The following is a 26,007-nucleotide window of genomic DNA, read 5'->3' on the forward strand; positions in this document are numbered from 1 at the left end:
ACATCCCAAAGCAGGCCCAACCTGCAGTTCCTTTGTTGGGGCAGAGGGAGGGGAATCTTAGCGATAAGGCGAGGAAAGCTTGCAAAGGGCGGCCCACCCTTCTCCCTTTGGCCTCCAAGCACCCCATACTTAACAGGGAAAGGGGAAGGGGGAGGAGAAGAAAGCAGAATTTAAGATAGTAATTCCCAGCTTTCAAATACGAAGCATTTTTAACCAATCCATTTTTTTAATTCTTAAATTCTTGACATTACAGAACTAAACTGAAATTTATTAACATTCCACTCTTACATTTCTTATCGACAAACAGAAAATAAAATCCATGAGCCAAAAAACCCAAACGAAACTAAAAACAGGGAAAAGCTTATAAAACTAAATATGGATCCCAGCATTAACAGCTGAACAGAGAATGTGATTTTTCTTTAAATTCTTAGCAGATGATAAGGTGTAGAAACTGAACACTTACAAATTATTTAAAACCTGGAATCACTGACCAGAAATTACACAGTTGGATCATGGGAAAACAGCAGAAGGGGGTTACGAGCGAACCTACACTGTTCTAGCTGCACCCCATCCCCTTCTCAGAGGAAAGCCTGGCATTGATTAGATACTGAGCCAGGCTAATACTGGCAGCCGAGCCAGTAATAGTGACCTGCCTTCCAGAAGAGCCTTCCACTGGGTTGGCAATTTTGATCTGGGCCCCGGACATCTGGCGGATCTCATTGATGTTGGCGCCTTGGCGCCCGATTATGCAGCCGATTAAGTTATTTGGAATGGTGAGTTCATGGGTGGTTTGAGTAGATGCATCCAAACTTGCCCAATAGCCTTTCACCTCTGGAGAGCTGGAGTCAATTCCGGCGAATCCCGTCCCGCCGTGCATCATGGCAAAGTGAGACTGTTGTCTTGCCACCTGGTTCAGCTTGGCCAGATCCAGCGGAGAAATGGTGTGTTGTCCTTGAATCGAGTAGGCGTCGAGAGGTGGTCCCTCCAGGTCGTGGGTGGCGTGGGGGTAGCCCGCCGCGTCGCTGCAGCGATCTTGGCCGCCCGCGCAGATGACTGGCGAGCTGGCCGGCATGGGCTGATACGGGATGGTCATGACTCTCCCTTGCGGAGACTGGGAGAGCGTCTCCAGCATGACCAGGCAGATCTGCTTAACACACTCGGTGACGGACTGCGGCACGCCAGCGATGGTGATAGCCCGCTCGGTCGAGTTGGGCAGCATATCCCCCGCCACCTGGACCTGGGCCCCGGTGCTCTCGCGGATCTCCTTGATCTTGCAGCCGCCCTTGCCGATCAGGGAGCCACACTGGGTGGCGGGCACCACCAGCCGAAGGGTGACCGGGGGCCTGCTGGCCGCCGTGCTGTTGGTCATGGAGCTGTTGATATCTTCCTCCAGCTTGTCGATGATCATGGCGAAGGCCTTAAAGATGGCATTGGTGGGCCCAGTCAGCGTGATGATTCTCTCCGGGCAGTTCCCCTCCGAGATGTTGATCCGCGCGCCGCTCTCCTCGCGGATCCTCTTCACCGACTCCCCTTTCTTCCCGATGATGCTGCCTACTTCCTTTCCATGCATCAGCAGCCGAATGGTGAGAGTCACGTTGAGTCCGCTTTCAGTCACACCGGCGTCCATGGCGAGCGGCGGGCGGCGTTCGGGAGTTGGGCTCGTTACGTGGTCAAGTCCTGGGCGGCTGGCGGGGGAGGGGAAGAGTAGGCCCGAACTGCCGGCGCGAGGCGAGCGGGGGCCGCGGGAGCGGGCGGGCGCGGGCGGGAGGCCGCGGCGGCGTCCAAGGACCAGCGGCAGAGGCAGCGGGGGCGAGCGGGGCCGGGAGCGGCGGACGGGCGGGTGGGCGAGGGCGCGGCGGTGGCGACTCCGGCGGCAGCCTCGGCGGTCTGGGCGGGGCGGGAAGCCCGCTTTCAACCCCGCGTACCCTCTGACCCCGGAAGTGCTTTCCGCGCAGGACCCCTAGGAAAAAAAGAGGACCGGCTTTTTTAGGTCACAAGACTGCGCCTGCGCGCGCTACCCTTAAGAAAAATAACCCTGTGGCAACCACGGACGGAGAGAAAAATGTACAACGTGGGCAGACCTGGGAATCCGGCAGAGAATGAGAGGGAGCACGTGTTTTGTTAACCCTAGAGGCTCCGGCAGGGGGCTGGGGAAGTTACTATTTTGTGGCGGAGACAGATAATATTTTCGCGCTCCGCCGAAGGACTCGATGGCGGAGCGATACAGGCAGAGCAATACAGGCAGCCGCGGAGGCCACTGCAGGCGGTAGCTAGACGCCGCGGGTTTAAAACGTGCGCGTGAGGTGACCAGGGCGCATGCGCGGGCGTGAAGGGGGAGCAGGAGAGGCCCGCGGTGTCTTCCGGGGGGGAGGGGTGGCGAGGCGAGGCGCGGCCTGGCGGCCGTGCACGCGCTCTGCTGGGCACGTGGGGCCCCTTCGTCCCCGGCGTCCGGGCGCCTCGTACCAGCCCCCACCTTGGCCTCCGTCCGGTGGCTGCGTCCGCTACGCAGAAAGACTGGAGAGTCACCCAGCCCACCGAGTGACGCTCGGGCTTGTTGGTGTGTTGGGGGACGTGTTAGGAACACGGGCCGCTCGAAGAATGGCGTCCATTTACATAATGCTTTGTTTGCATTTTGTTGGCCTCAGAAGCCCCCACCACCTGCCCTTGTGTGTTTTATCTCCCACGACAGTTTCTGAGACTTTAGAGGAGCGGGGAGCATCGATGGGGTGCCGGCAGGCCCCCCCTAGGTCCGCGCTGGCTCGCGAGCCGCCGGGGCCACGCTCTCGGGAGGCGGCCGCCATCTTGGGAGGACTTCCTGACCGAGTCCTCCCGCCAGGAAATGGCCCTCCAAACGCTGGAGAGCGGCTCGTGATTTCTTTGCCGGCTCCTCGTGCCGCCGCCATAGTCAACCTAGAGGAGGTCGTGTGGACGTGTTTAATACTTCACTGAAAGGGCTAACGTGGCGTTCCTCCGCCCCCCCCTTCCCCGACCTCCCCCACCCCACCCCCGAACAGGGAGGGCTGGTAGCCATGTTTCCCAACAAAATGGCGACACGTGTCGCCATCCAGAAATTGGGGTGGGTCTGAAAGCTCTAGAACGTGCATTTTATCATTCTCAGAATTTCTCGTAGGTTGAAACGGCCAGCTACTTGAAAGGTGTTTTTCCGCAGAAGGTTAATGCGCTTGTTGGGCAAGGAGAATAATTAAAATGCAGGCCCGACACCTATTTTTTTTTTTTAATTGAATAATGGCAGGCAGGTGTGTGTGTGTGTGTGTGTTCGCGCGCGCGCGTGCCCGCTCCCATGCACAGTATCTAACCAAGTATCCAAGCATCTAAAAATCGGCTTTCCTCGACGTTGTGCAGGTTGTGGTGTAACTTTAGAGAAGCCATAGCATGGCTGTGTCTCACTATTCAACTGTCCAGTGGTCCACAAGTTCACAATTTATTCCATTTCCATTATAGTCAAGAGGAACAGATTGTGGTTGTGGATGTGCCACACCAGATTCCATTCTGAACATTTTATCATATGCAATGTGAATTTTTTTTTATTGAAAATTTCACAAAGTGGGTACTTATTTCTTTTTTCCCCTCCTCAACAGAGCAAGACAAACCTAGAGAGATGAAGTGACTGACCCAAGGTTACACAGAATGGAATCTTTATCTTCTGATGTCCCTACTGGTGAGCACCTTTTACAGATTTTTTAATTCAAATCAGAGTTTTAGAATTTAATTTTGCAGAGGTTTTTATCAGACATAGGATTTCTAACTTTCTAGCCAAACTGTCAACCACTAAGCCACAGTTTTTATGTTTTTTCAGTGGAAAGTCACTATATAGCCCAGCTTGCACTGAACTCTGGATCCTCCTGTCTCAGTTTCTCAAATATAGGAATTACAGGCATGTGCCACCACTGGCAGGATTTTAGAATTTAAATTTTGAGGACATGGTAGGAAACACTTTGAATCCCAGCCCTGGGGAAACAGAAACAGGTGGGGTTTTGAGAGTTTGAGGCCAGCCAGGACTACACAGTTGAGACCCTGTTTCAAAAAAAGAAAAAAGAAATGCTTCATGTGAACTTGTCATTTTTAAAGGAGCCACTCAGAAAGCCCATTGCTCCTGTTTGTATGTTCAGGTTTGTTGTCTTCCAGGTATTCCTGGTTATTAGTGACATTTGTTTAGGAAGCCTCTGTATGAGGACAGGAAGTGGAAGTGACTCAGTCTTGCCCAGAGGGTCAAGTGTCTGTTCATCTGGCCTCATCTGTGGCTCCAGGGGAGCGCAGTTTCCTTTATGACTTGCTTTCCTCAGATACTCATGGGGAGGATTTCTGGATCCCACCCCAGTCCTTTAAGCAGATAAAATAAGCTGTTTTACCTAGCTCCAATCCTCCATTTCTCTACAAATATTGGCAGAACATGGAGGAGTATTAGATAAATCATAATCTGTGGACTCTTCAACATAGCATAGGTAGTGGGCAGTGCAACAAACATGTACTGCAGTGGCTTTGGCTGTGTGGGTGTAAAGGAGAGAAGAGTTTTTTGATTGAAATTACTTTTAGATCATGTGTCAAACTTTTCTTTTTCTTTTAAAATTTTTTTTATGGCCAGGCGGTGGTGGTGCACGCCTTCCTTTAATCCCAGCACTTGGGAGGCAGAGGCAGGTGTATTTCTGAGTTCGAGGCCAGCCTGGTCTACAGAGTGAGTTCCAGGACAGCCAAGGATACACAGAGAAACTCTGTCTTGAAAAACTAAAAAAAAAAAATTATGTATTGATTTTGTGGCAACGGAGTAGTTTGGGGTTTTTTTAGATTTATTTATTTTATTTATATAAGTATACTGTAGCTGTCTTCAGACACACACCAGAAGAGGGCATCGGATCAGATGTTTTTGAGCTGGGAATTGAACTCAGGATCTCTGGAAGAGCAGTCAGTACTCTTAACCTCTGAGCCATCTCTCCAAGCCCATGTCAAACTTTTCAAATTAACATGATCTTACCTTTGTACACAACTTTAACAGATACACAGTAGCAGCAATGACAATACCGGCATGCTAGCCAAGCTCAGTGTGTGCTAGGTGCTGTCTTGAGCGTTGTTAGGTGCTTTAACTCAAGACCTCCCATGTGCTGGGATTAAAGGTGTGCACCACCACCACCACCCAGTGAGGCTTCTCAAGTTTAAAAAGGAAAACATTGTAAGAAATTTAAATGACTCACACGTATATACACACATAGATATATAACAAAACTATCATAAAATTGCTATTTGAAGTATACTAGAAATTTCTGCCTATTTCTTTATATTCAGAGAAAACAGGAGCCATCATAAATAATTAAATGCCCATATACAGGTGATGACAGATTTTATATTTTTATATATAAAAATATATATATATTTTTTTAATCTTTTCAGAACATGAAATAAATGGTGATATTTACATTTTTCAGACAGGTCATTTGAGTTCAGAAGCTATATCTTGAACCCCTAAATTGCATACAGATTTCGATGGGTGCCTCTTCTTCCATAGTGATCCAGTAGACTAAAGCATTTAAAATATTAGTAAGTACTAAAAAAGTCAGATAATAGAGGCAGAATGGCGCTATTCATCTTTAATGCCAACACTCTGGAGGTAGTGGGAAAGGCAAGTGAATCTTTGAGTTTGAGTCTAGGCTGGTTTACATAGTGAATTCCAGGCCAGCCATGGCTTATGTCTCAAAAGGAAACAAAAAAAACAAAATCAGGTAACAAAAAGATGAAATTAGATATAATCAGGGAGTGTCCTGACTCAGAAATTCAGGTTTTATTAATTTACTAATTTTAAACTATTACGTGGGGCTGGAGACTGGCTTAGCAGTTGGCTGGGCGGTGGTGGCGCACGCCTTTAATCCCAGCACTTGGGAGGCAGAGAGGCGGGCGGATTTTTGAGTTTGAGGCCAGCCTGGTCTCCATATGTGTGTGTGTGTGTGTGTGTATACACATACACACATATATGTATATATGTATATATGTGTGTGTACATATATATACACACGTATATACATATACATATATGTATATATGCATATATATGCATATATATACATGTGTATACACACACACACACATTTTTTTTTTTATTTTTATTTTTGGGAGGGCTGGAGAGATGGCTTAGCGGTTAAGAGCGCTGTCTGCTCTTCCAAAGGTTCTGAGTTCAATTCCCAGCAACCACATGGTGGTTCACAACCACCTGTAATGAGATCTAATGCCCTCTTCTGGTGTGTCTGAAGACAGGTACAGTGTACTTATATATAATAATAAATAAATCTTAAAAAAAAATGTTTTTGATCCAATTAGGCTTTTCATCCAAGTCTATCTGATTAAAGTCTTTTTTTTTTTTTTAAAGATTTATTTCATTTGTATGAGTACACTGTAGCTATACAGATGGCTGTGAGCCATCATGTTTGTGGCTGCTGGGAATTGAACTCAGGACCTCTGCCACCCTGCTTGCTCCAGCTTAGGCTGGATAGTTTAGGCCCTGCCTGCTCCGGCCCCACCCGGCATAATACACTGTAGCTGTCTTCAGACGCACCAGAAGAGGGAGTCAGATTTCATTACAGGTGGTTGTGAGCCACCTTGTGATTGCTGGGATCCGACCAAACTTAGGACCTTCAGCAGAGCAGTCAGTGCTCTTATAGGCTGAGCCATCTCACCAGCCCCTTAAAGTCTTTTTTTTTTTGCCTGAAATATTTTCTGATTTCCTCTTTTTTTTTTTTTTTTTCAAGACAGGGTTTCTCTGTGTAGCTCTGCCTGGCCTGGAACTCACTCTGTAGACCAGGCTGGCCTTGAACTCAGAAATCCACCTGCCTCTGCCTCCCAAGTGCTGGGATTAAAAGTATGCGCCACCAGTGCCTGGCTGATTTCCTCTTTTTTTAAAGTTATTTTTAATATTTTTATTTTACGTGAATGTTTTTGCATACATGTGTGTAGGTATACCATGTATGTGAAGTGCCTGACAAGGCCAGAAAAGGATGTAGAACCCCTGAAACTAGAGTTAACAGATGCCTGTGAGCTGCTGTGCTCACAGGTACTAGGGACTGAACCTGAGTCCTTCTGGAAGAGTCACTAGTACTCATGTGATGAGCCATGTCTCCAGCACCCTGCGTTTTCTCTTACCAGGGTACCTCTAGGACTTCGTGTCCTTGGTCAGGGAAGCTTTCCCTTTCCAAGATCTGCCAGCATTCTTCCAGGATACTATTTCTTTCCTTTCAGAGGCCCCTATTTTGCTGTGAAGTTGTGCGGTGACCTGTCAGGTTTTTCCCTATGCCCTGCAGGCAGGCTGCAGGAGACTTGGGTGATGCTATGGTTCAGCAGAGAGGGCTCTGGTCTTTAGAACCTGAGGATCTGTCTTACCTCTGGGATTCATTAGCTGTGAGACTAGTATAATCCCACTGTCTGGGCAGCAGTGTTCCCATATATAAAACAGAAGGCCAACTAATCTCCAAGTTCTTTTCTAATTTTATCTTGGGTGTGATATTGCTATGATCTTGCTTGTTCATTCTTTTGGAGGAGGGGGAATTTTTACCTCAACAATGAGCAAATTCTTTACTCTCCTTTGGCCACATTCCACGTTCTGAGGAGCAGTTCTTGAAGCTACTGAGATAATGCAACAATGGAGTAGATAGTCCATTGTAGCCCATCTGTGATTCTTCTCAAATTCAAGGGACCACAGGTTGGTTAAGGGGCTTAACAAGGCTGGGAAGGTCATTGAGGCCTAAAGTTTGTAAGTGGAACGGCAGGGTTTATGCTTCATGTTATTACATTTCACAGAAGAGCTATCTTCGGGTAAGAAAATACTTGCTGAAGGTTAGACAGTTTGTTAGGATGTGAGGTCAGTCTCTTGACTCCTGTTCCTTTTTTTTGTTTATGCCCATGACAGTAGAAAAGTATTAAACTCAGAAGACCTCCCAGCTAATCTATTTTTTGTCTCAGAACATCTATTTGAATTACCTTATAGACCCTTGGCTTTGTTGGGTTAAGAGACTCTTCTCCCCTCTTGTTCTTTTTTTGTTTGTTTTGTTTTTGTTTTTGTTTTTTTTTTCTTTTTCGAGACAGGGTTTCTCTGTGTAGCCCTGGCTGTCCTGGAACTCACTCTGTAGACCAGGCTGGCCTTGAACTCAGAAATCCGCCTGTCTCTGCCTCCCAAGTGCTGGGATTAAAGGTATGCGCCACTACCTCCTTCATTACTTCATTTTTATTTAAAATAACATTCATGTACAACTACTCTTAAAGTTATTTTTAAAACTTTAATTATGTGTAAATATGTATATCTGTGTGGGTTTATACACACTAGTACAGTGCCCACAGGGGCCAGAAGAGTAGTTGTTGGATTCCCAGGAGCTGGAATTACAGGCAGTTGTGTACTAATTGATGTTGGTTGCTGGGACTTGAACTCAGGTCTCTGAGTTATTAACCATCTCTGTATTACCTAAAAACTTAAAAAAAATTACTACTCTTTTGTGTGTTTGTATATATGTGCCTGTTTGTATGTATACCATATGTGTGTGCAGTACTTAGTAGAAGATAGAAGTATGTGTTGGATCTTCTGGAACTGGAGTTATGGGAGGCTGTGAGCTGCCCATTGTGAGTGCTGGGATCTGAACTTGGATGCTCTATATGAGCCCAAAGAACTCCTTTTTAAAGATTTACTTATTTATTTTATGTATATGTACACTGTCACTGTCTTCAGACACACCAGAAGAGGGAATCAGATCCCATTACAGATGGTTGTGAGCCACCATGTGGTTGTTGGGAGTTAAACTCAGGACCTCTGTAAGAGCAGTCAGTGCTCTTAACCTCTGAGCCCTCGATTCTCTATTTCCCTTAGCAAGTAGGGAGCTTTTTTTTTTTTTTTTTTTTTTTTTTTTTATCAACTGGAGAGAAGATTTCTAGGCCAATAATTTTAATACTAGGCTAACTTTATTTGGTTTATCAGTCATAGATGAGTTCTGGGATGGAGATGTATATCTGTATTTTCAGTATGTGGGAGACTGAGGCAGGAGGTTAATGAGTTTGAGGCTAGTGTGAGGTATAATGTGAAACTCTATCTCAGAAAAATAAGGGGTGCCAAGCTGTGGTGGCACATACCTTTGATCCCAGCACTTGAGGGGTAGAGGCAGGTGGATTTCTGAGTTGGAGGCCAGCCTGGTCTACAGAGTGAGTTCTAGGAAAGCCAGGGCTATGCAGAGAAACCCTGTCTCGAAAAACCAAAAAAGAAAGAAAAATAAGGAGAAAAAAAACAATCACAAGAAGCTGGGTGGTTGTGGTGCATGCCTTTGATCCTAGCACTTGGGAGGCAGAGGCAGGTGGATTTCTGATTTTGAGGCCAGCCTGGTCTACAGAGTGAGTTCCAGGCCAGCCAGGGCTATACAGAGAAACCCTGTCTGGACAAAACAAACAAACAAAAAAACCACAAGAAAATATTTTAACTTAAAATTCATTATATTTGGTCAGTATATAATCACTGATTGTTTGTTGTGCCTTTAACACTGGGATCTAAGAAAGAATGAAGCCAAGTGGTAGTGACACACCTGTATAATCTAATGGGAAGCTGAGGTGAGGATTCCTGTAAGATCTTTTCTCAAACCACCTACTACCTATCCTTTTTGTTCCCCACCCCTCCCCTTAAAAGAGATTTTTGTCTTTGCTTTTCAAATTTTTTCTTTTATGTATATGAGTATACTGTGGATGTCTCCAGACACACCAGAAGAGGGCATTAGATCCATTACAGATGGTTGTGAGCCACCATGTGGTTGCTGGGAATTGAACTCAAGACCTCTAGAAGAGGTCTTAACTGCTGAGCCATCTCTCTAGCCTCCTGATTTCCAAATTACTAATTGTCTAGAGAAGGAAACAGACAAGTGACCCAGGACAGCATGGTAAGTCTTAGGATATAAAACAACAAAGGGTGCAATGGGAATGTAGAGAAGAGCCTCCCTTCAGCTTTGGAAGGAATCTGATGGCATTTGGAGTCCCACCAGTAAAGTGGATAGTCAGGAGAGTGACATTGGGTAACAAAACAAAGTCATTCCAAAGTCAGGACCATCTCAGGAAGGAATGGAGGATGTTTGTGTTACGAATTTTTAGTGGTTATTTTTCTGCTGTTTCAGAAGTATGGGCTATTTATTTACTTATTTGAAGCCAGGTAAAGACCCCGGCTGGCTTCAGACTATCTAGTGGAGGATGGCCTTGAACTCCTGATTGTCCCTTACTTCCTGAGTGCTAGGATTGTATGCACAAATGCCACACCCAATTTATGTGGTTCTGGGATGGAACTCAGGGATTTGTGCATATTAGTAAGCACTTCACTAACTGAGCCATATCTCTAACTCTGGGTTATTAATGGTTTACTTGTCCTCACCAGAATGTAGAAAGTGAAAGTGTTTAATTTTGGAGAAATACTTACTAACAAGATAAAGATATCTGAGATGTTTCATTGTAAGACAAGTTTCTCTGTGGAACTTGATATGTAGACCAGGCTGGCCATGAACTCACAGAGATCCACCTAACTCTATCCTGAGTCCTGGGATTGAAGGTGTGTACCATCATGCTGGGCTTGCTTTATGAATTGGAGACATGGTCTCAGTGTGTAGTGCATGCTGGCATCACTGTGTAGTCCATGCTGGCCTGGAACATGCCATGTAACCTATAATGATCTTGAATGCTTAGTCTTTCTACTGTAGCCTTTGAGTGCTGTGATGTAGATGCTATCCACCATGTCTAGCTGTTTGTCGTTGTTGTTGTGTTTTTTGTTTGTTTGTTTGTTTGTTTGTTTTTCGAGACAGGGTTTCTCTGTGTAGCCCTGGCTGTCCTGGAACTCATTCTGTAGACCAGGCTGGCCTCAAACTCAGAAATCTGCCTGCCTCTGCCTCCCAAGTGCTGGGATTAAAGGCATGCGCCACCACTGCCTGGCTGTTTTTTTTTTTAAGTAAATGAGTCTTTGACTGCATGTTAATATGTGTACCACATGTGTCTGGTATCCAAGGAGGTCAGCAGAGTGATTTTCCTCTAGAAGTGTAGTTACAGATTGTGCTGACCTACCATATGGGTTTGATCCAAAGTCCTGTGGAAGAGCAAATGCTGTTACACTGAGTGAGTGTCAGGGTTTGTTTTTAAGAAAGAATGTGTATGTAAGCTTAAGTATTCATATAGTTGGCTAGGATATTTGAGTTAGAAAGTTGGGAAAAGAATTAAAGAGAAACTGCTATTTTATTCCGAACACTAGAAGTATGCTTCATTTTAGAGACAGACAAACCACACGAAGCATCAGTTCAACTTTATTCATTGTTAAAGTCTGCTGTCTCTAGGACTACAGACATCGCTCACAGTTAAGGGCACTGGCTGGATCTGGGTCCAGGTCTCAGCACACATGTGGCACTTAATGGTCTGCAACTCTACTTCCAGGAGATCTGAAGCCTCTGGCTTCCACTCATTGCATGAGTGTGATGTACAGACATACATGGAGGCAAAACACTCATGTTTGTAATAAAGTAAAATCTAAAAGGAACTCCACTGACCATATCAGCAGTAAAGGGTTGTCTCTTATAGGTGGAGGGGAGCAGAGGTGCCTTGGTTTCCAGAATATTTGTATATACACAGTGAGTATAGGGTATGGCTCTCCAGTCTGAATGTGAAACTCTGATTTGTTATGTACTGCACATGAAACTTGGAAGAACATTTTTCACATTATTTGTAGTGTACCTGCTTCAGACTCTCCAACCACATACCAGATGCAACCTTCCTACTTGTGCCAGCACCCCCAACTTTTATTGTTATTTTTTGAGCTAGACTCTCACTGTAGCACAGGTTGAATTTGTACTTACTGTGCTCCCTATCACTATGTTCTTTCTTCTTGTCTCAATTCCTCCTAGATTCTTTTTTTGTTTGTTTGTTTTGTTTTGTTTTTCAAGACAGGGTTTCTCTGTGTAGCCCTGGCTATCATGGAACTCACTCTGTAGAGCAGGCCTGCCTGATATCTGCCTGCCTCTGCCTCCTGAGTGCCACCACCTCCTGGCCCAATTCTTCTATTAATCACCTTTCTTCCTTCTTTTTTTGTTCATTCATTTACTTATTCTTAGATAGAGTTTCATGGGGTGTGTGCATATATATGTATGTATATGTATATATATATGCACACACCCAGCCACCCACCAATGACCCGACGCACCAGGCTGTTCTCAAACTGGATCTTCTTGCTTCTGCTTTCCTAATGCTGGGATTATAGGTGTGAAGTTATGATATTCAAAAACCTCTTTCCCAGCCGGGCGGTGGCGGCGCACGCCTTTAGTCCCAGCACTTGGGAGGCAGAGGCAGGTGGATTTCTGAGTTCGAGGCCAGCCTGTTCTCCAGAGTGAGTTCCAGGACAGCCAGGGCTATACAGAGAAACCTTGTCTCAAAAAACCAAAAAAAAAAAAAAAAAAACAAAAAAAAACCCTCTTTCCCTTTGCCCAATTCTGTTCTGTACTTATCCCAAGACTTCCTCAGTGGCCCTGTCTCCTTTCAAGTCACTCACATCTGCTATCCTCTCTTGTTTCCTCTATTAGGATCTTTTAAAGAGCCTTTTTAAAATTTTTTATTATTTGTTTATTTATTTATTAAGATTTATTTATTTATTATATGTAAGTACACTGTAACTGTCTTCAGACACTCCTGAAGAGGAAGTCAGATCTCCTTATGGATGGTTGTGAGCCACCATGTGGTTGCTGGGATTTGAACTCAGGACCTTTGGAAGAGCAGTCGATGCTCTTAACCGCTGAGCCATCTCTCCAGCCCCTTTTTTTTATTTTTCAAAGATACTATTATTAGGGCTGAGAAGACAGCCCAGTAAGCAGAAGCCAGGGGTTTGGATCCCTAGAACAACAAACCCCAGAGGAAGGAGTTATGGTAGCCTTTCTATAATCCAAGGGCAAGGGTGGTAGAGATGAGATCCCTGGGTAAGCTGGCTAGATAAACTAGCTAAATTGGGCAGTAGGAGACCCTGTTCAGTAAATAAGAAGTGAGGAAGAAAAGCTTTTTTTTTTTTTGGCAGGATCTTACTGTGTATTCTTAGTTAACTTGGAACTCAATACACTGACCAGACTGGCCTCAAACTCAGAGATTTATGTGCCTCTGTCTCTTGAGTGATGGAATTAAAGTTGTGTGTCATTATACCTGTTGAAGAAAATACTTGATCTCCACATTTAAGAGCACACATGCAGGCTGGAGACATGGCTCAACAGTTAAAACCACTGACTGCTCTTTCATAAGTCTTGCGTTCAATTCCCAGCAACCACATAGTGGCTTACGGTCTGATGCCCTTTTCTGGTGTGTCTGAAGACAGCAACAATGTACTCACATATGTACTCACATTAAGGAAATAAATAAATACTTCTTCATCTTGAAAAAAAGCACACACATGTACATACATTCACATTCAAATACACATACTTCCATTATTAGGTGTTAAGTCCCTGGATTCTATCTCTAGCCTGAAAAAAAAAAATCTCATTTTCAGTGTACTTTGTCTTCTCAATCTTTCTCCCCCTTCCAGGCAGAGAGCCACAGCCTGGCTGTGTTTTTTTTTTTCTCCTCAAAACAGGGTTTCTCTGTGTAGCCCTGGCTGTCCTGGAACTCACTCTGTAGGCTGGCCTCGAAGTCAGAAATCCACCTGCCTTTGCCTCCCCAGTGCTAGGGATAAAAGCATGTACCACTACTGCCCAGCTCTGGCTGTGGTCTTAACTCTGTTTGTAGACCAAGATGACCTTGAACTCAGAAAGATCCACCTGGTTCTACCCCCCAAATACTGGGATTAGAGTAACAAAAAAGCTTGTTGTTGTTGTATTTGTTTTAAGGCTAACTGGGTCTCACTTAGCCCAGGCTGGCATTGAGCTTGTTAGATAGCTAAAGAACACCATAGGTTCCTGGTCCTCTTGCATCAGCCTTCTGAGTGCTTTGTACCATCATGCCCAGCTTACTATGTTTTGTTCTTAAAACTTTTAATATTTTTACATTTTGGGGGGGTGATTGAGACAGAGTTTCTCTGTGTAGTCCTGGCTATCCTGGTGTGTAGTCTGGCTAGCCTTGAACTCAGAAATCTGCCTGCCTCTGCCTCCCAAGTGCTGGGAGAGGTGTGCGCCACCACTGCCTGGCCTTAGCATTTATTTTCATATGTATGCATGCATATGTGCCATGTAGTTCGCATGGTACCAAAGGCTGTCTGGAGGTCAGATCACAACTTGTAGGAGTAGTTTATATCCATCTACCATGTGGGTCCTAGGAGTCAGACTCCATGGTCTTCACAGCAAGTGTCTTTACCTGGTTCCCCCCCAACCCCCCTGTCTCTGTCTGTCTCTCCTCTCTCTCTGTCTCTGTGTATATATATGTGTGTGCCCATGAGGTGAGGTGGGAGGGGTGCATGTGCATATGGAGTGTGTGCACCCATGCACATGTGTATGCAGGCCAGAGAAAGGCTTTGCTTGTCTTCTTCTGTCATTCCCTACCATATTCTTTTTGACAAGGTCTCTTCCTGTAGCTCCTTTTAGCTAGAATGGCAGCCAGCTAGCAGCAGTGAGATCTTCCTGTCTCTTTCCTGCAAAGCTTAGATTCACAGGTCTTTACCAGACCTTCACAGGCCTGTGATCTCAGCTCAGGTCCTCATACTTACATAGCAATTCTGAAGCACTCAATCATTTTTCCACCTCCTGGATTAGATATTTTTAATAAATGTTTCCTTTTCTCTCTATGCCAGTAAACCTTGTATTGAAAGAAAACGAAGAAATGAAGTTCTAGAATCAAATCCAAACTGCTCAGGGAACTGAAACCTAGGTAGGTATCCTGGTTAATTTTTATTGTCAATTTGACACAAACTAGAATCTTCTGGGATGAGAGTACCTCAGTTATCTCAGTTGAAGAATTGCCTCAGATTGGCCTGTTTTTGTAGAGAGTGTCTTAACTGATGGGAAAGGGCTCCGCCCAGGAGGGACAGAGGTAGGCCTGAGCTGTATAAGAAAACTAGCTGAGGGTTGAAGAGATGGCTCATTGGTTAAGAGCACAGTGGCTGCTCTTCCAGAGATCTTGAATTCAATTCCCAGCAACCACATGGTGGCTCACAACCATCTGTACTGGGATCTGATGCCCTCTTCTGGCACGTAGGCATACATGCAGATAGAGTACTCAAAAAAAGAAAGAAAAAAAGAAAACTAGCTGAGTATGAGTAAGTGAATGAGCATGTACATTCCTCTATAGTTTCTTCTTTAGCTCTTCCTTGAGTTTCTGCCCTGAATTTTCCCTAAATGATGGACCATGACCTGGAAGTAGAAGTTGAATAAACTCTTTCCACCTGATGTTTTTGCTTAGAGTGTTTGGTCACAACAACAGAAGATCAGACTATTCCTTTCCTTTAGTGAAGGTGTGATCAGAGTTAGAGGAGTAATGCTAGCTGCTGTCACAGTAATGTTGATCAGACCCTGTGCTGAGCACTTTATGGAGTTGCTCTTGGTGGTACTTGGAGAGGCAGATTAGGTGAAGACATGGGAACACAGGCTCTGGGAGCAGGCCTCTTACACAGACATTTCAATGTTACCAGTAACTGTGTGGCGTTGAGCAGTTCTATAGAATGAATTATATGGCCAGGTACAGTGCTAGACATGGTCTTTAATAAATAGGATGAACTTCCCAAATGTCTGTCATAATTACAGTGTAGTTCTTACAGACTGACAAGTATAGCCCAGAGAAAGGTGAATTCATTTGTATATGTCACACAGCATACAGAGGATGGACTGAAGTTTGTCCTAAGCAGTTGGACTTAAGAGCTTTTGCTGTTAACCATTCTGCTGTATCACTTTTGAGGATGTGAGAAACTATACCAGAGAGATGTATCTTGCTGAATTTAATGAGTCTGCTGTTTTTGATGTACATGGGTTCTGTCCTCCTGACCTTTCTGTATGATTTTAAGCATCTTGCTCTGCTTGTGTCTCTGTTCTGAGCAGATTCTTTCCAAAATGCAAAGAAATGAAAGAGTGCTTGGTGTGCTTGGTGTCTGAAGGACTGGGTGTTCCTACACCAGAAGTAGGAGCTGAGTAAAGACCTGTATCTTAGTGTTGTAGTGTTCTTTGGACTAGAGGTAGGGACCTGTCTCTTGTTATGTTTTCCATTGTTGTCGTTCTTATGTACCTCTTAGGTGTGTGTGTGTGTGTGAGCATGTGGAAAACCTTTGAGGACCAGAAAGATGTTGGGTCCCTCTACAGATGGAGTTATAGGCAGTTGTAAGCCACCCAATGTGTCTGCTGGAACTGAACTCCGGTTCTCTGCAAGAGCAAGCCCCTTTAACCACTGAGCATCATCTCTTCAGCTCTTAGTCTGTTCAGATGCAGCTAGTAATGTTGAAAAGCAAAGCAATCAGTGTGCACACAGAGAAGTCTGATGTGGATTTCACATGCATTTGTCTTGTTTAGTCCTTAAACCTGTGAGTAGTCACTCTTGTTTTGTAGTGTGTGAAGAGGGTTAGGAGGCTCACTTACAGCCACATGGTTAGTAGTGGTAGAGCTGAGATTTGAGCAAAGTAGTGTGGCTCCAGAGTCCAGCTCTTAGCCTCTGTACCCTGCCACCCTGTGGAGTGTACAGGTGTCCATGTGTAGTGGTGGTTGAATACCCCATTTCTGAGATACTAAGGACTAAAAATATTTTTTATTTCTTACTTTTTTTTCAACATTTGCAAGGTTTCTTTTCTCTCTTCACCCTACCCCCTTCCTTTCTTTTAACCAGTTGAGCATCCCCTAATCCAAAAAACTCAAAAAGTATATTGCATAGTTATGTGGTAGGGAACTGGAGAGATGGCTCAGTAGGTTAAAAACATCGTTTTTCTTTTCCTGAAAAATGGGGAGATTTTGGCCACTAGGAATAAAGCCCTACAACAGCTGTGCTTGACTTTGTCCCAACTTATACCTAGGATTTCACTTTTAGCCTTCTTGCTCTCATGTAGTAAACCAAGTGCTGGGTTTAGAGGGTCTCTGAGGTCCTTTTTCTTTTTTTGTTTTTTTTTGAGACAGGGTTTCTTTGTGTAGCCCTGGCTGTCCTGGAACTCACTCTGTAGACTAGGCTGGCCTCGAACTCAGAAATCTGCCTGCCTCTGCCTCCCAAGTGCTGGGATTAAAGGTGTGCGCCACCACTGCCTGGCTCTGAGGTCCTTTTGAATGCTGACAGAACAGTAAAAGGAGGGTAGCTCTACTCAGCACCCGGGGTTGGACCAAGATACTTGTAAAGTCAAAGATGGTCTGTTTCAAAGCATAGGAGATGCCAACTTTCAGGGCAAGGGATGAGCACCCCATGAGCAAAGCAGTTCTGGCTCTTTTATGAGGCTTGTTGCCAAGGGAACTCAGACTCTGGTCAGTAACAGCCAGGGACACTTTGGCTGAGGTTTCAGTAAGGTTAAAGCAAGCAAGTCATTCCCCATCCCTCTGTTCCTTTCCTTGTCTTGTCTTTCTCTCTTTCTTTCCTTCCTTCTTTCTTTCTTCCTTTTTTCTTTTTTCTTTTTTTTTTTGTTTTTCGAGACAAGGTTTTTCTGTGTAGCCCTGGCTGTCCTGGAACTCGCTCTGTAGACCAGGCTGGCCTTAACTCAGAAATCTGCCCGCCTCTTTCCTTGTCTTTTCAAAATGTTGGTCTTGTATCCTTTTGTGTGTGCAGCACTATTTTAAGTACTTGACTAATATCCTATATATCTTATGAGAGTAGTGACTGCTAAGTAACATTTGAAGATGACAAAGCTGAGGAAGATAGAGTTCTATAATGTGCTCACGTTTGCTCACACGGTAGTAGTCACCCATCTATACCCCTAGTCGCTAGGTTATATTGCCTGGGGTTTCTGAACAAAGCAGGAGAGAGTCTTCAGTGTTGTCAGTGACTTTGAAGTTTAGGATGATCTCTTTTTTTTTTTTTTTTTTTTTTTTTCCGATACAGGGTTTCTCAGGATGATCATATTTTAGAGTTGGAAGAACCTTGGAAGTGTTTTAACAGGGTTTCCTTTCCCTGACCTGCTGCCCACTCCCACCACAGGTATCCATCTTGATTCTGTTCCAGTCTTCTACTGGTGAGGGAGCGCATCACTTTACTACCTCCCCTAATTCATTTTTATTTTTGAGATGGTTTTACTATGTAGCTCAAGCTAGCCTGGAATTCCTGATTCTCCTACCTCAGCCTCCCTAGTGCTGGGAATATAGGCATGTATCATCATGTCTGATTTATATCCTGATAATATTTTTCTCATTGGCAAAACATTATTTCTCTCCTTTTATATTTTTGAGACGTGGTTGGTTCTGCTGCCTAAACTTTACAGTCTTGCCTTAGCTACTAAGTACATGGGGTGACCATGATGTCAGGCTTTATTGTTTGTTTTGAGTTGAAATTTAGTTGAGATGTCTCATTAGTTTTAGGCTAGCCTAGAAGCCCACAGTATTAGTTCATCTTTCACAGGCAGCCTTAGCTTGTCTCCAGGCACACTTGTAGTCTCTCCTTTTTTACTTTCACTTGGGTCATCCTGTACAAAAGCTCTCTCATCTCTTAAGTACTTTGCAGCTGCACTAAACAGATGTGTGTCACTTCTTGTCATTATTTAAGTGCAAAGCCTTTTCCATCTTGGAGAATGAACCTTAGGGTGTGAAGTCCTCAGCTTGGAGAATGAATGGAGGTGGAGCCTTTTCCGTTTCACAGAAGCTGGGGGATTGTATTGAAGGCTCTGCTGTGGGTTTTGAGAAAGTCACAAAATGGCTGGAAGTTACTTAAGACTCTTGATAAACTGCATTTACTTCACTACACCACTAGGTGATGAGCAACTCAAAGACCTGGGCAGCAGGGACTGTCATGTTAATGGCTGTCTGAAGTCACAGGTCTCTTCACTGAAAGATGGTAAGGATGCTGGGATGCTCCTTATGTGCTGTCATTCTTGGCTTTGTTCTAGTTTTAAATACTAATTTGAAAAGTTCTTTGAGTGATTTTCGTAGGAGAGAGGCAAGTGTGTGTGAACTAACACTTTAAATGGAGGACTGGCAAGGTAGAGGGATCCCTGGGACTTACAGGTAACAGGAGAACTGGCTCCCACAGACTGTCTTTTGATACATGGCATAGCAACCCTTCCAATAAATAATAAATTTTAGGACCTGGGGGTAGGGACCAGGAGTGGGGGTGACAGTGATCAGAATATATGTGAATAAATAAATTAATGGAAAAAATGAATTTTAAAAATTAAATTAATATTTAAACTGAAAAATAGAAAGCAAGTGAATTTCTGGAGGAGAATGTGATGTTTTCATATATATCTACTTTGTGTATACTTGTGTTCAAATTGGGTTAAGTAGCACAATCCTCTCAGACATTAATCCTGTCTTTGTAGTATAAAAAATTTCAAATTCTTATCTTCTAGCTTCTAGAATATACAGCATATTATCACTCTTTGTAGTTTTTTTATTTACATAACATAGCCCAAACTGTATTCTTCTTTTTTTAAAGATTGATTTATTTATTATAAGTACACTGTAGCTATCTTCAGACACACCAGAAGAGGGTGTTGCATTACAGGTGGTTATGAGCCATCATGTGGTTTATGGGATTTGAACTCCAGGACTTCTGGAAGAGCAGTCAGTGCTCTTAACTGTGAGCCATCTCTCCAGTCCCCAAACTGTATTCCTAATTGTAACCTCCCCACCTTTCATTTCTTCTTCTTTCTGGCTGCTGACCACCATTCCATTTTTGCTGTTATGAGATAATTGTTCCTTACTTCCATGTGTGGGGAGATTGTACAGTGCCTTTCTCGGCCTAGCTTATGTCACTTAATATGATGATCCCCTGTTTCAGTCATGCTCTTGCAAATGACAGATTTAAAAACTGTTTTTATTGGCTAAATAGTATTCTGTAGTATGGTTTACATTTTCTCCCCTGTTCTCTCTTTCACTGTCCCACTTCCTTTTCTTTTCTTTTTTTAAAAAAAAATTAATTTTGTTTCTTTCTCTTTGAGCTGGGGATGGGACCCAGATCCTCATGAACGCTAGGTAAGCATTCTATCAGAGAGTCCTGGCTTGCAATATGAAGTTATTGTCAATAGTGTTGTAGTGAATACGGGGCTATTGATGTCTTTTTCTTTTTGTGTGTCAATCTTTTGGTCTGGACAGAGTCTTCCGTATGTATTCTGGCCTCAGAGCTTACATCTTCCTGCCTTAGCCTGCCAAGTATTGGAATTATCTGCATATCTCACCATACTTGGGCCCTGGGTGAGTTGTGTCTTCACAGCATTCAGGATTCCTCACTATTGATCACAGTCTGTAGAGTAGCTTTCTATCATCTGGGTTCCTAGTGATGCAGATGAGGCATCCAGTGCCAGCAGCAGCATGTGCAGCGGCCTCTGCTGGCCTTCCCTCAGTCCTTGGTAAGCAGTAGCCTATTGCGGCTAGAGCTTGTCAATTTTATTTATGCCTTTGAATTTTTTCATAGAGTGGTAAGGTGTGCCTTTAAAAAAAAAAGATTTATTTATGTATGCAAGTACACTATCTCTGTCTTTAGTTAGACACACCAGAAGAGGGCATCGGATCCCATTACAGATGGTTATGAGCTGGAAATTGAACTCAGGACCTCTGGAAGAGCAGTCAGTGCACTTAACCACTGAGCTATCTCTCCAGCCCTGGGGTGTGCTTTTTTAAAAAGTAGCCCTGATTTAAGAACTTAAAACTTTTCTTGGTGCAGATGTTTCCCAGTTTCCTTGTGTTATGGGTGAGGAGACTGAAACTGAACCCAGAAAGGTGAAGTGACATGTCTTGAGTCACACAGCTTGCCACAGTGGAACCTTAGGCACATAACCCAACTCCTGCTGAGCTGTCCTCTGGTGCTGTCACTCCACAATAAATGGTCATTAGGAATAAACTGAAAAGTTTTTACTGAGACAGGAATTTTGCCAGCCATTTATGGGGAATCAGGAAGAGGTAATAACTCTTTTTTTAAAAAATTATATATATATATATATTTTAAAGATTTATTTATTGTTATATGTAAGTACACTGAACTGTCTTCAGACACACCAGAAGAGGGTGTCAGATCTCATTACAGATGGTTGTGAGCCACCATGTGGTTGCTGGAATTTGAACTCAGGACCTTTGGAAGAGCAGTTAGTACTCTTAACCACTGAGCCATCTCTCCAGCCCTGGTAATAACTCTTTATACTCAAAATGTGGCCCATTTGAAGCACCATAGATCCACCTGATGTCTCAGTTAATGGATTCTCCTTATAATTCTCAAACTCAGTAAAACAAGAAATTGCTTCAGCTTTGGAGAGAAGAGTCATTGAGTAGCCTGGAGAGGGATAAGTGTGTTCATGCCCTGTTGTAAATAGTGGACAACCTAATCAGCTGCTAAAGCTTGGAGACAGACACTGTAAACCATGCCTTATCAGTGGTCTGGTTTCTGTTTGAGTCTCAGCCTGGGACTCTTCTGATGGGAACCACCTGTTCCTGGTTGCTGAGCTTTGGATTTCCCCGTCCTTCAGTCCTTTCAGTTTTGAAATGAAACCTACTCTCGTGGCTGAGGTCAGGTCCAGGAGGACTTTGACAGTTCACACCAGCTTGCTTTTTTTCCTAGAGCCAGCTGGTAAGTGAGCCTGTGGTTCGAGAGGTGGTGGTGAGTCAACTGTTGGGTAAGGGCTGAGCAGTGTCATTTCTTTGGGTAACCAGGAAAACACAACCAAATATGTTTGTTCAGGAAGCGGAAAGTTCAGAGTGCAGTCGCCAGAGGGCTGCACACCGCAGCCTTGCTTTCCAGAAGAGGACCTCTCCCACCCCCACACCCTACCCCAGGTTAGCTACTGTAGCTAGCCCAGATTCCTAATTTTCCTGCCTCAGCCTTTAGTATTAGAATTACAGATGCATACCATCACGCTTTACTACAAAAAAGGTGTTTAGGTTTTTTTGCTTTTTATTTTATTTTGTTTTTAATTTATATGAGTACAATGTAGCTTTCTTCAAACACACCAGAAGAGGGCATCGGATCTCATTACAGATGGTTGTGAGCCACCATGAGGTGCTGGGGATTAAACTCAGGAACTCTGGAAGAGCAGTCTGTGTTCTTAACCACTGAGCCATCTCTCCAGCCTCTTGTTTGATTTTTTTGAGATAGGGTTTCTCTGCAGACCAGGCTAGCCTCCAACTCAGAGAAATCCACCTCCTTCCTGAGCACTGGGATTAAAGGCATGTGCCACCACCTGGCTACTACAAAAGGTTTTATTTCAACTTCTTGTCTCTCCATAGACCTCCTTACCTCCTTTCTGTCTGAGTCTCTGGCCTCTCTCTGCTGCTCTGCTGTCCTTGCCCTTCACCATAAACCTCCCACCAGAACATAGCTCATTTAACTCTGTCTAGTAAGACTGGGTCACATCATGACCTCACTAGGTTGCCCCTGCCTCTTTTCCTAGCACTCGAGAACTTCTAGCAATATAGAACCATCCTCCCTTTAGGATTTCTGCTGGAACAATGCCAGCTACTCTTGTTCTGCATACTGGCATGTCTTTCTTTGTCTGCCACATTCAGTGGCCCCATTTAAAGATCCGTCCCAAGACAAGCCTGGGCACAAAGGTTCAGGAGAGAGTATGGCATTGGGAGGCTAAGTTAATGTGTTCAGATGTGGGCAGGTGCAAAGCCATACTTAACCATGAAGGCCATGTTGGGTGGGAGGGTAACCTCCTTCCTGCTCATTCTCTTTGGGGATAGAGTGCAGCTCAGTGGTGAAGCACTTGATCCCTAGCATCACAAACATCAGGATGCTTGGTAGTTAGTAATTTATACGGAATAGAGCAATCTTTGTTTCCTTCTCTAATTCCTGTTCCCTAGAGAGAATGTGTCCTTGGAATGTGTAAGCCCAGAAAAAACTTAGTTATTTTATGTCTTTAAAGTTTATCTCCACAAATAATATGTTATATACCATTCTGATACTTTAGCCACTATTGTGGAGTACATATTTTTTGTTTTTTTAAGATTTATTTATTGTTATATGTAAGTATACTGTCGCTGTCTTCAGACACATCAGAAGAGGGCATCAGATCTCATTACAGATGTGGTTGCTGAGAATTGAACTCAGGACCTCTGGAAGAGCAGTCAGTGCTCTTAACCTCTGAGCCATCTCTCCAGCCCTGGGAGTACATCTTTAATCCAAGCACTCAGGAAGGTAGAGACAGGCGGATCTGTAAGTTGAAGGCTAGTTTGATCTGTATCATAGCAAGCTTCAGGTCAGACTAGGTCTCAAAAACAAAATGAAATAAAGCAAAACAACAGCCGGGCGGTGGTGGCACACGCCTTTAATCCCAGCACTTGGGAGGCAGAGGCAGGCGGATTTCTGAGTTGGAGGCCAGCCTGGTCTACAGAGTGAGTTCTAGGACAGCCAGGGCCACACAGAGAAATCCTGTCTCGAAAAACCAAAAAAAAAGAAAAAAAAAATTGGGCCTTGGCAGTATACCATGTTAGTAAATAGTCATTTCATTCTTTGTGGCCACTGTGTAGTATTTCATAAAATGGATAGTGCTGTGTTTTATTTAGCTGCTCTCCTATTGAGAGACAAGGAGGTGTTTCTCTGTTCTAGATGATGCTTACTGTGATTTAAATGTTGGTTTTCTGTTCCTAGTCATTGATCTCACCTTCATCCAGCTTCAGTTACCACCAACATGTGGATGATTTATAGCCTCCAGTTGTTCATAGGGAGAGCTTAATGGTGATTATTGTGTATTTCTCTGCCTCCCCACCGCCCTCTGTGTGTGTGTGTGTGTGTGTGTGTGTGTGTGTGTGTGTGTGTGTGTGTTTTCAATGCTGGGGATTGAATTCAGGCCCTCACATATGCTAGGCAAGTGCTCTATCGCTGAGCTGCATCACCAGCCCAGATATCTTGCATTCATAGTGAGCACAGTGTGCTCCTTCTCTGGTGCCCCATCCTCTGATATGGAAGCCCAGCATCAACTAGACATGCTTTCTTCCCCTTCCTGGTCTGATCACTAGGCACACACTGGAATGGACTCTCAGTAGTCTAGACATTTGCCTTCTGTGTTGCCACTGCCCTATGCCTTGGTTTTCTAATTCCTTAGTTTAAATGATGTGTAAATGTTTACAGTGGTCAGGGAGCTCTGAGTGATGTGTGCTGGTGCAGTCACCTCTTGTTGGCTCTATCTCTGCATCCAGGCTTCTTTTGTTTTGAGACAGTCCTGGCTGGCCCTGGACTTCCTATATAGATCAGGCCACAGAGATTTGCCTGCCTCAACTTTCCACATGCTGGAGTTAAGAGTTGTGTGTTATTGTGTTGTCTTGGTTTTTCTTTGTTACTTTTTGGAAAAAAGTTGTCCTGCCCCATTCTGTCCCTTTTGCTGTAGCCATGGTGACTGCATCAGCCTGAGAAGACTGTGATGTTACTTCTCTGCTTGAGGTGTTAGGGGACTGGAGATGGCTCAGCAGTTAGGAGCATTGGCTGTGGCTTGAAGAGGAGCAGGGGAGGCTGAGTCAGTGACTCCAGAGTCAGTGCTGAGCCCTAGAGGCTCCTAAGGGAATCAGAGCCACTAACTAGCTGCTTGGGAAACAGCTGCTTTGGACAGGCAGAGAGTTTGATGTGACAAAGAGACAAGATAGGAACATTCCTTAAAATTTTGGAAAATTTCCAGATGGTGGTGGCACTTAATCCCAGCACTTAAGAGGCAGAGGCAGGTAGATCTCTCTGAGTTGGAGCCCAACCTGGTCTTCAAAAAAAAGAAGAAATATAAAGTAATAGAGCATTGGCTGCTCTTGCACCAGACTTGGGTCCTGTGATCAGCACCCACATGGTGGCTCACAACCATAACTCTAATTCCAGGGGATCTGGTGCCCTCTTCTATGGCCACTGCATGTGTGTGATACACAGACATCCATGTAAACACTCATACATATAAAATAAAAATATAAGGCTGGGTATGGTGGTGCACATCTTCAGTCCCAGCACTCTGAAGGTAGAGGCAGACAGATCTTTGTGAGTTTGAGGCCAGCCTGGTCTTCAGTGCAAGTCCCAAGATAGCCAGGGCTCTGTTATGCAGAGAAACTCTGTCTAGAAAAAAACAGAGACATAAATAAATAAATCTTTTTTTTTTTTTTCCTGAGACAGGGTTTCTCTGTGTAGCCCTGTTTGTCCTGGAGCTCACTCTGTAGACCAGGCTGGCCTCAAACTCAGAAAACCACCTGCCTCTGCCTCCCAAGTGCTTGGGATTAAGGTGTGTGCCACCACTGCCCGGCATAAATAAATCTTTTAAAAAAGCAAAAGTCATCAGCGATATGTCTCCTTAAAGAGGCCCTCCTGACTACTGATATTTCTATGGGCTACCCGTACTCCATCTGTCCCATTACCTTGCTTGCCATTCCTTTTAAGATTTGATTTAATAAGTATTTTTTCACATTCTCCATTTTGTGTGTGTGTGTGTGTGCGTGTGTGTGCGCGCACGCGCATGCATGTAGGTCAGAACTCAGGATTTGGTTGTCTTACTACCATGTGGGGTCCTAGGATTGAACTCATCTTGCTAGGAAGCATGTGCCTTTACAAGCTGTGCCATCTTGTTGGCTCCTCTTCTTTTTACTTAAGTGTATGAGTGCTTTGCCTACATGTCTGCAGGAGTACCATGTACATGCAGAGTGTTCTCTGAGGCAAGAAGAAATTATTGGATATCCTGGAACTAGAGTTAGAGTGAGCTGCCATGTGGGTGCTAGGAACCTGTAAGCTTTAATTTTTTTTCTCAACTTCCCTTCTAGCCAACTACCCACCAGAAGTAGTGGCAGGGGGCAGGGAGTTATTAGGATACAGGGGAAGTGGACCTGTTTAGAAATTGTTTTTAGCCCAGCACTTGGGAGGCAGAGGCAGAGGCAGGCGGATTTCTGAGTTCGAGGCCGGCCTGGTATATAGAGTGAGTTCCAGGACAGCCAAGGCTACACAGAAAAACCCTGTCTCAAAACCCACCCATACACACACACAAAAAAA

At 44.3% G+C, this 26,007-nt stretch overlaps 2 protein-coding genes across 47 annotated transcripts in view; one reads left to right on the plus strand and one right to left on the minus strand.

The window, feature by feature from the left end:
• Window positions 1-203: 203 nt before the first annotated feature.
• Window positions 204-1,895, minus strand: Pcbp1 (poly(rC) binding protein 1). Its single transcript, XM_031382432.1, has one exon. The coding sequence runs from the start codon at window positions 1,625-1,627 to the stop codon at window positions 557-559; it is 1,071 nt and encodes a 356-aa protein (XP_031238292.1). The 5' UTR covers window positions 1,628-1,895; the 3' UTR covers window positions 204-556.
• A 181-nt stretch (window positions 1,896-2,076) lies between these two features.
• LOC116099186 overlaps window positions 2,077-26,007 on the plus strand; it is a 74,269-nt gene continuing 50,338 nt past the window's right edge. For 8 of the 46 annotated variants that reach the window (XR_004122113.1, XR_004122112.1, XR_004122142.1 and 5 more), the window contains exons 1-4: window positions 2,310-2,557; window positions 3,600-3,679; window positions 14,753-14,829; window positions 17,959-18,054. Coding sequence is in view for 1 of the 46 variants with exons in the window: in XM_031382437.1 (XP_031238297.1) it covers window positions 2,317-2,919; window positions 3,600-3,623 (627 nt within the window). In the remaining 45 variants the exon portion in view is untranslated. The other 38 variants (XR_004122145.1, XR_004122144.1, XR_004122138.1 and 35 more) reach the window with 34 other exon arrangements.

Source organism: Mastomys coucha, unplaced genomic scaffold, assembly GCF_008632895.1.
Source record: "Mastomys coucha isolate ucsf_1 unplaced genomic scaffold, UCSF_Mcou_1 pScaffold20, whole genome shotgun sequence".
In the NCBI taxonomy this organism is placed as follows: domain Eukaryota; kingdom Metazoa; phylum Chordata; class Mammalia; order Rodentia; family Muridae; genus Mastomys; species Mastomys coucha.

Excerpts from the sequence above, each read along its gene's own strand:
- Pcbp1 (XM_031382432.1), bottom strand. The coding sequence starts at position 1,627 with ATGGACGCCGGTGTGACTGAAAGCGGACTCAACGTGACTCTCACCATT.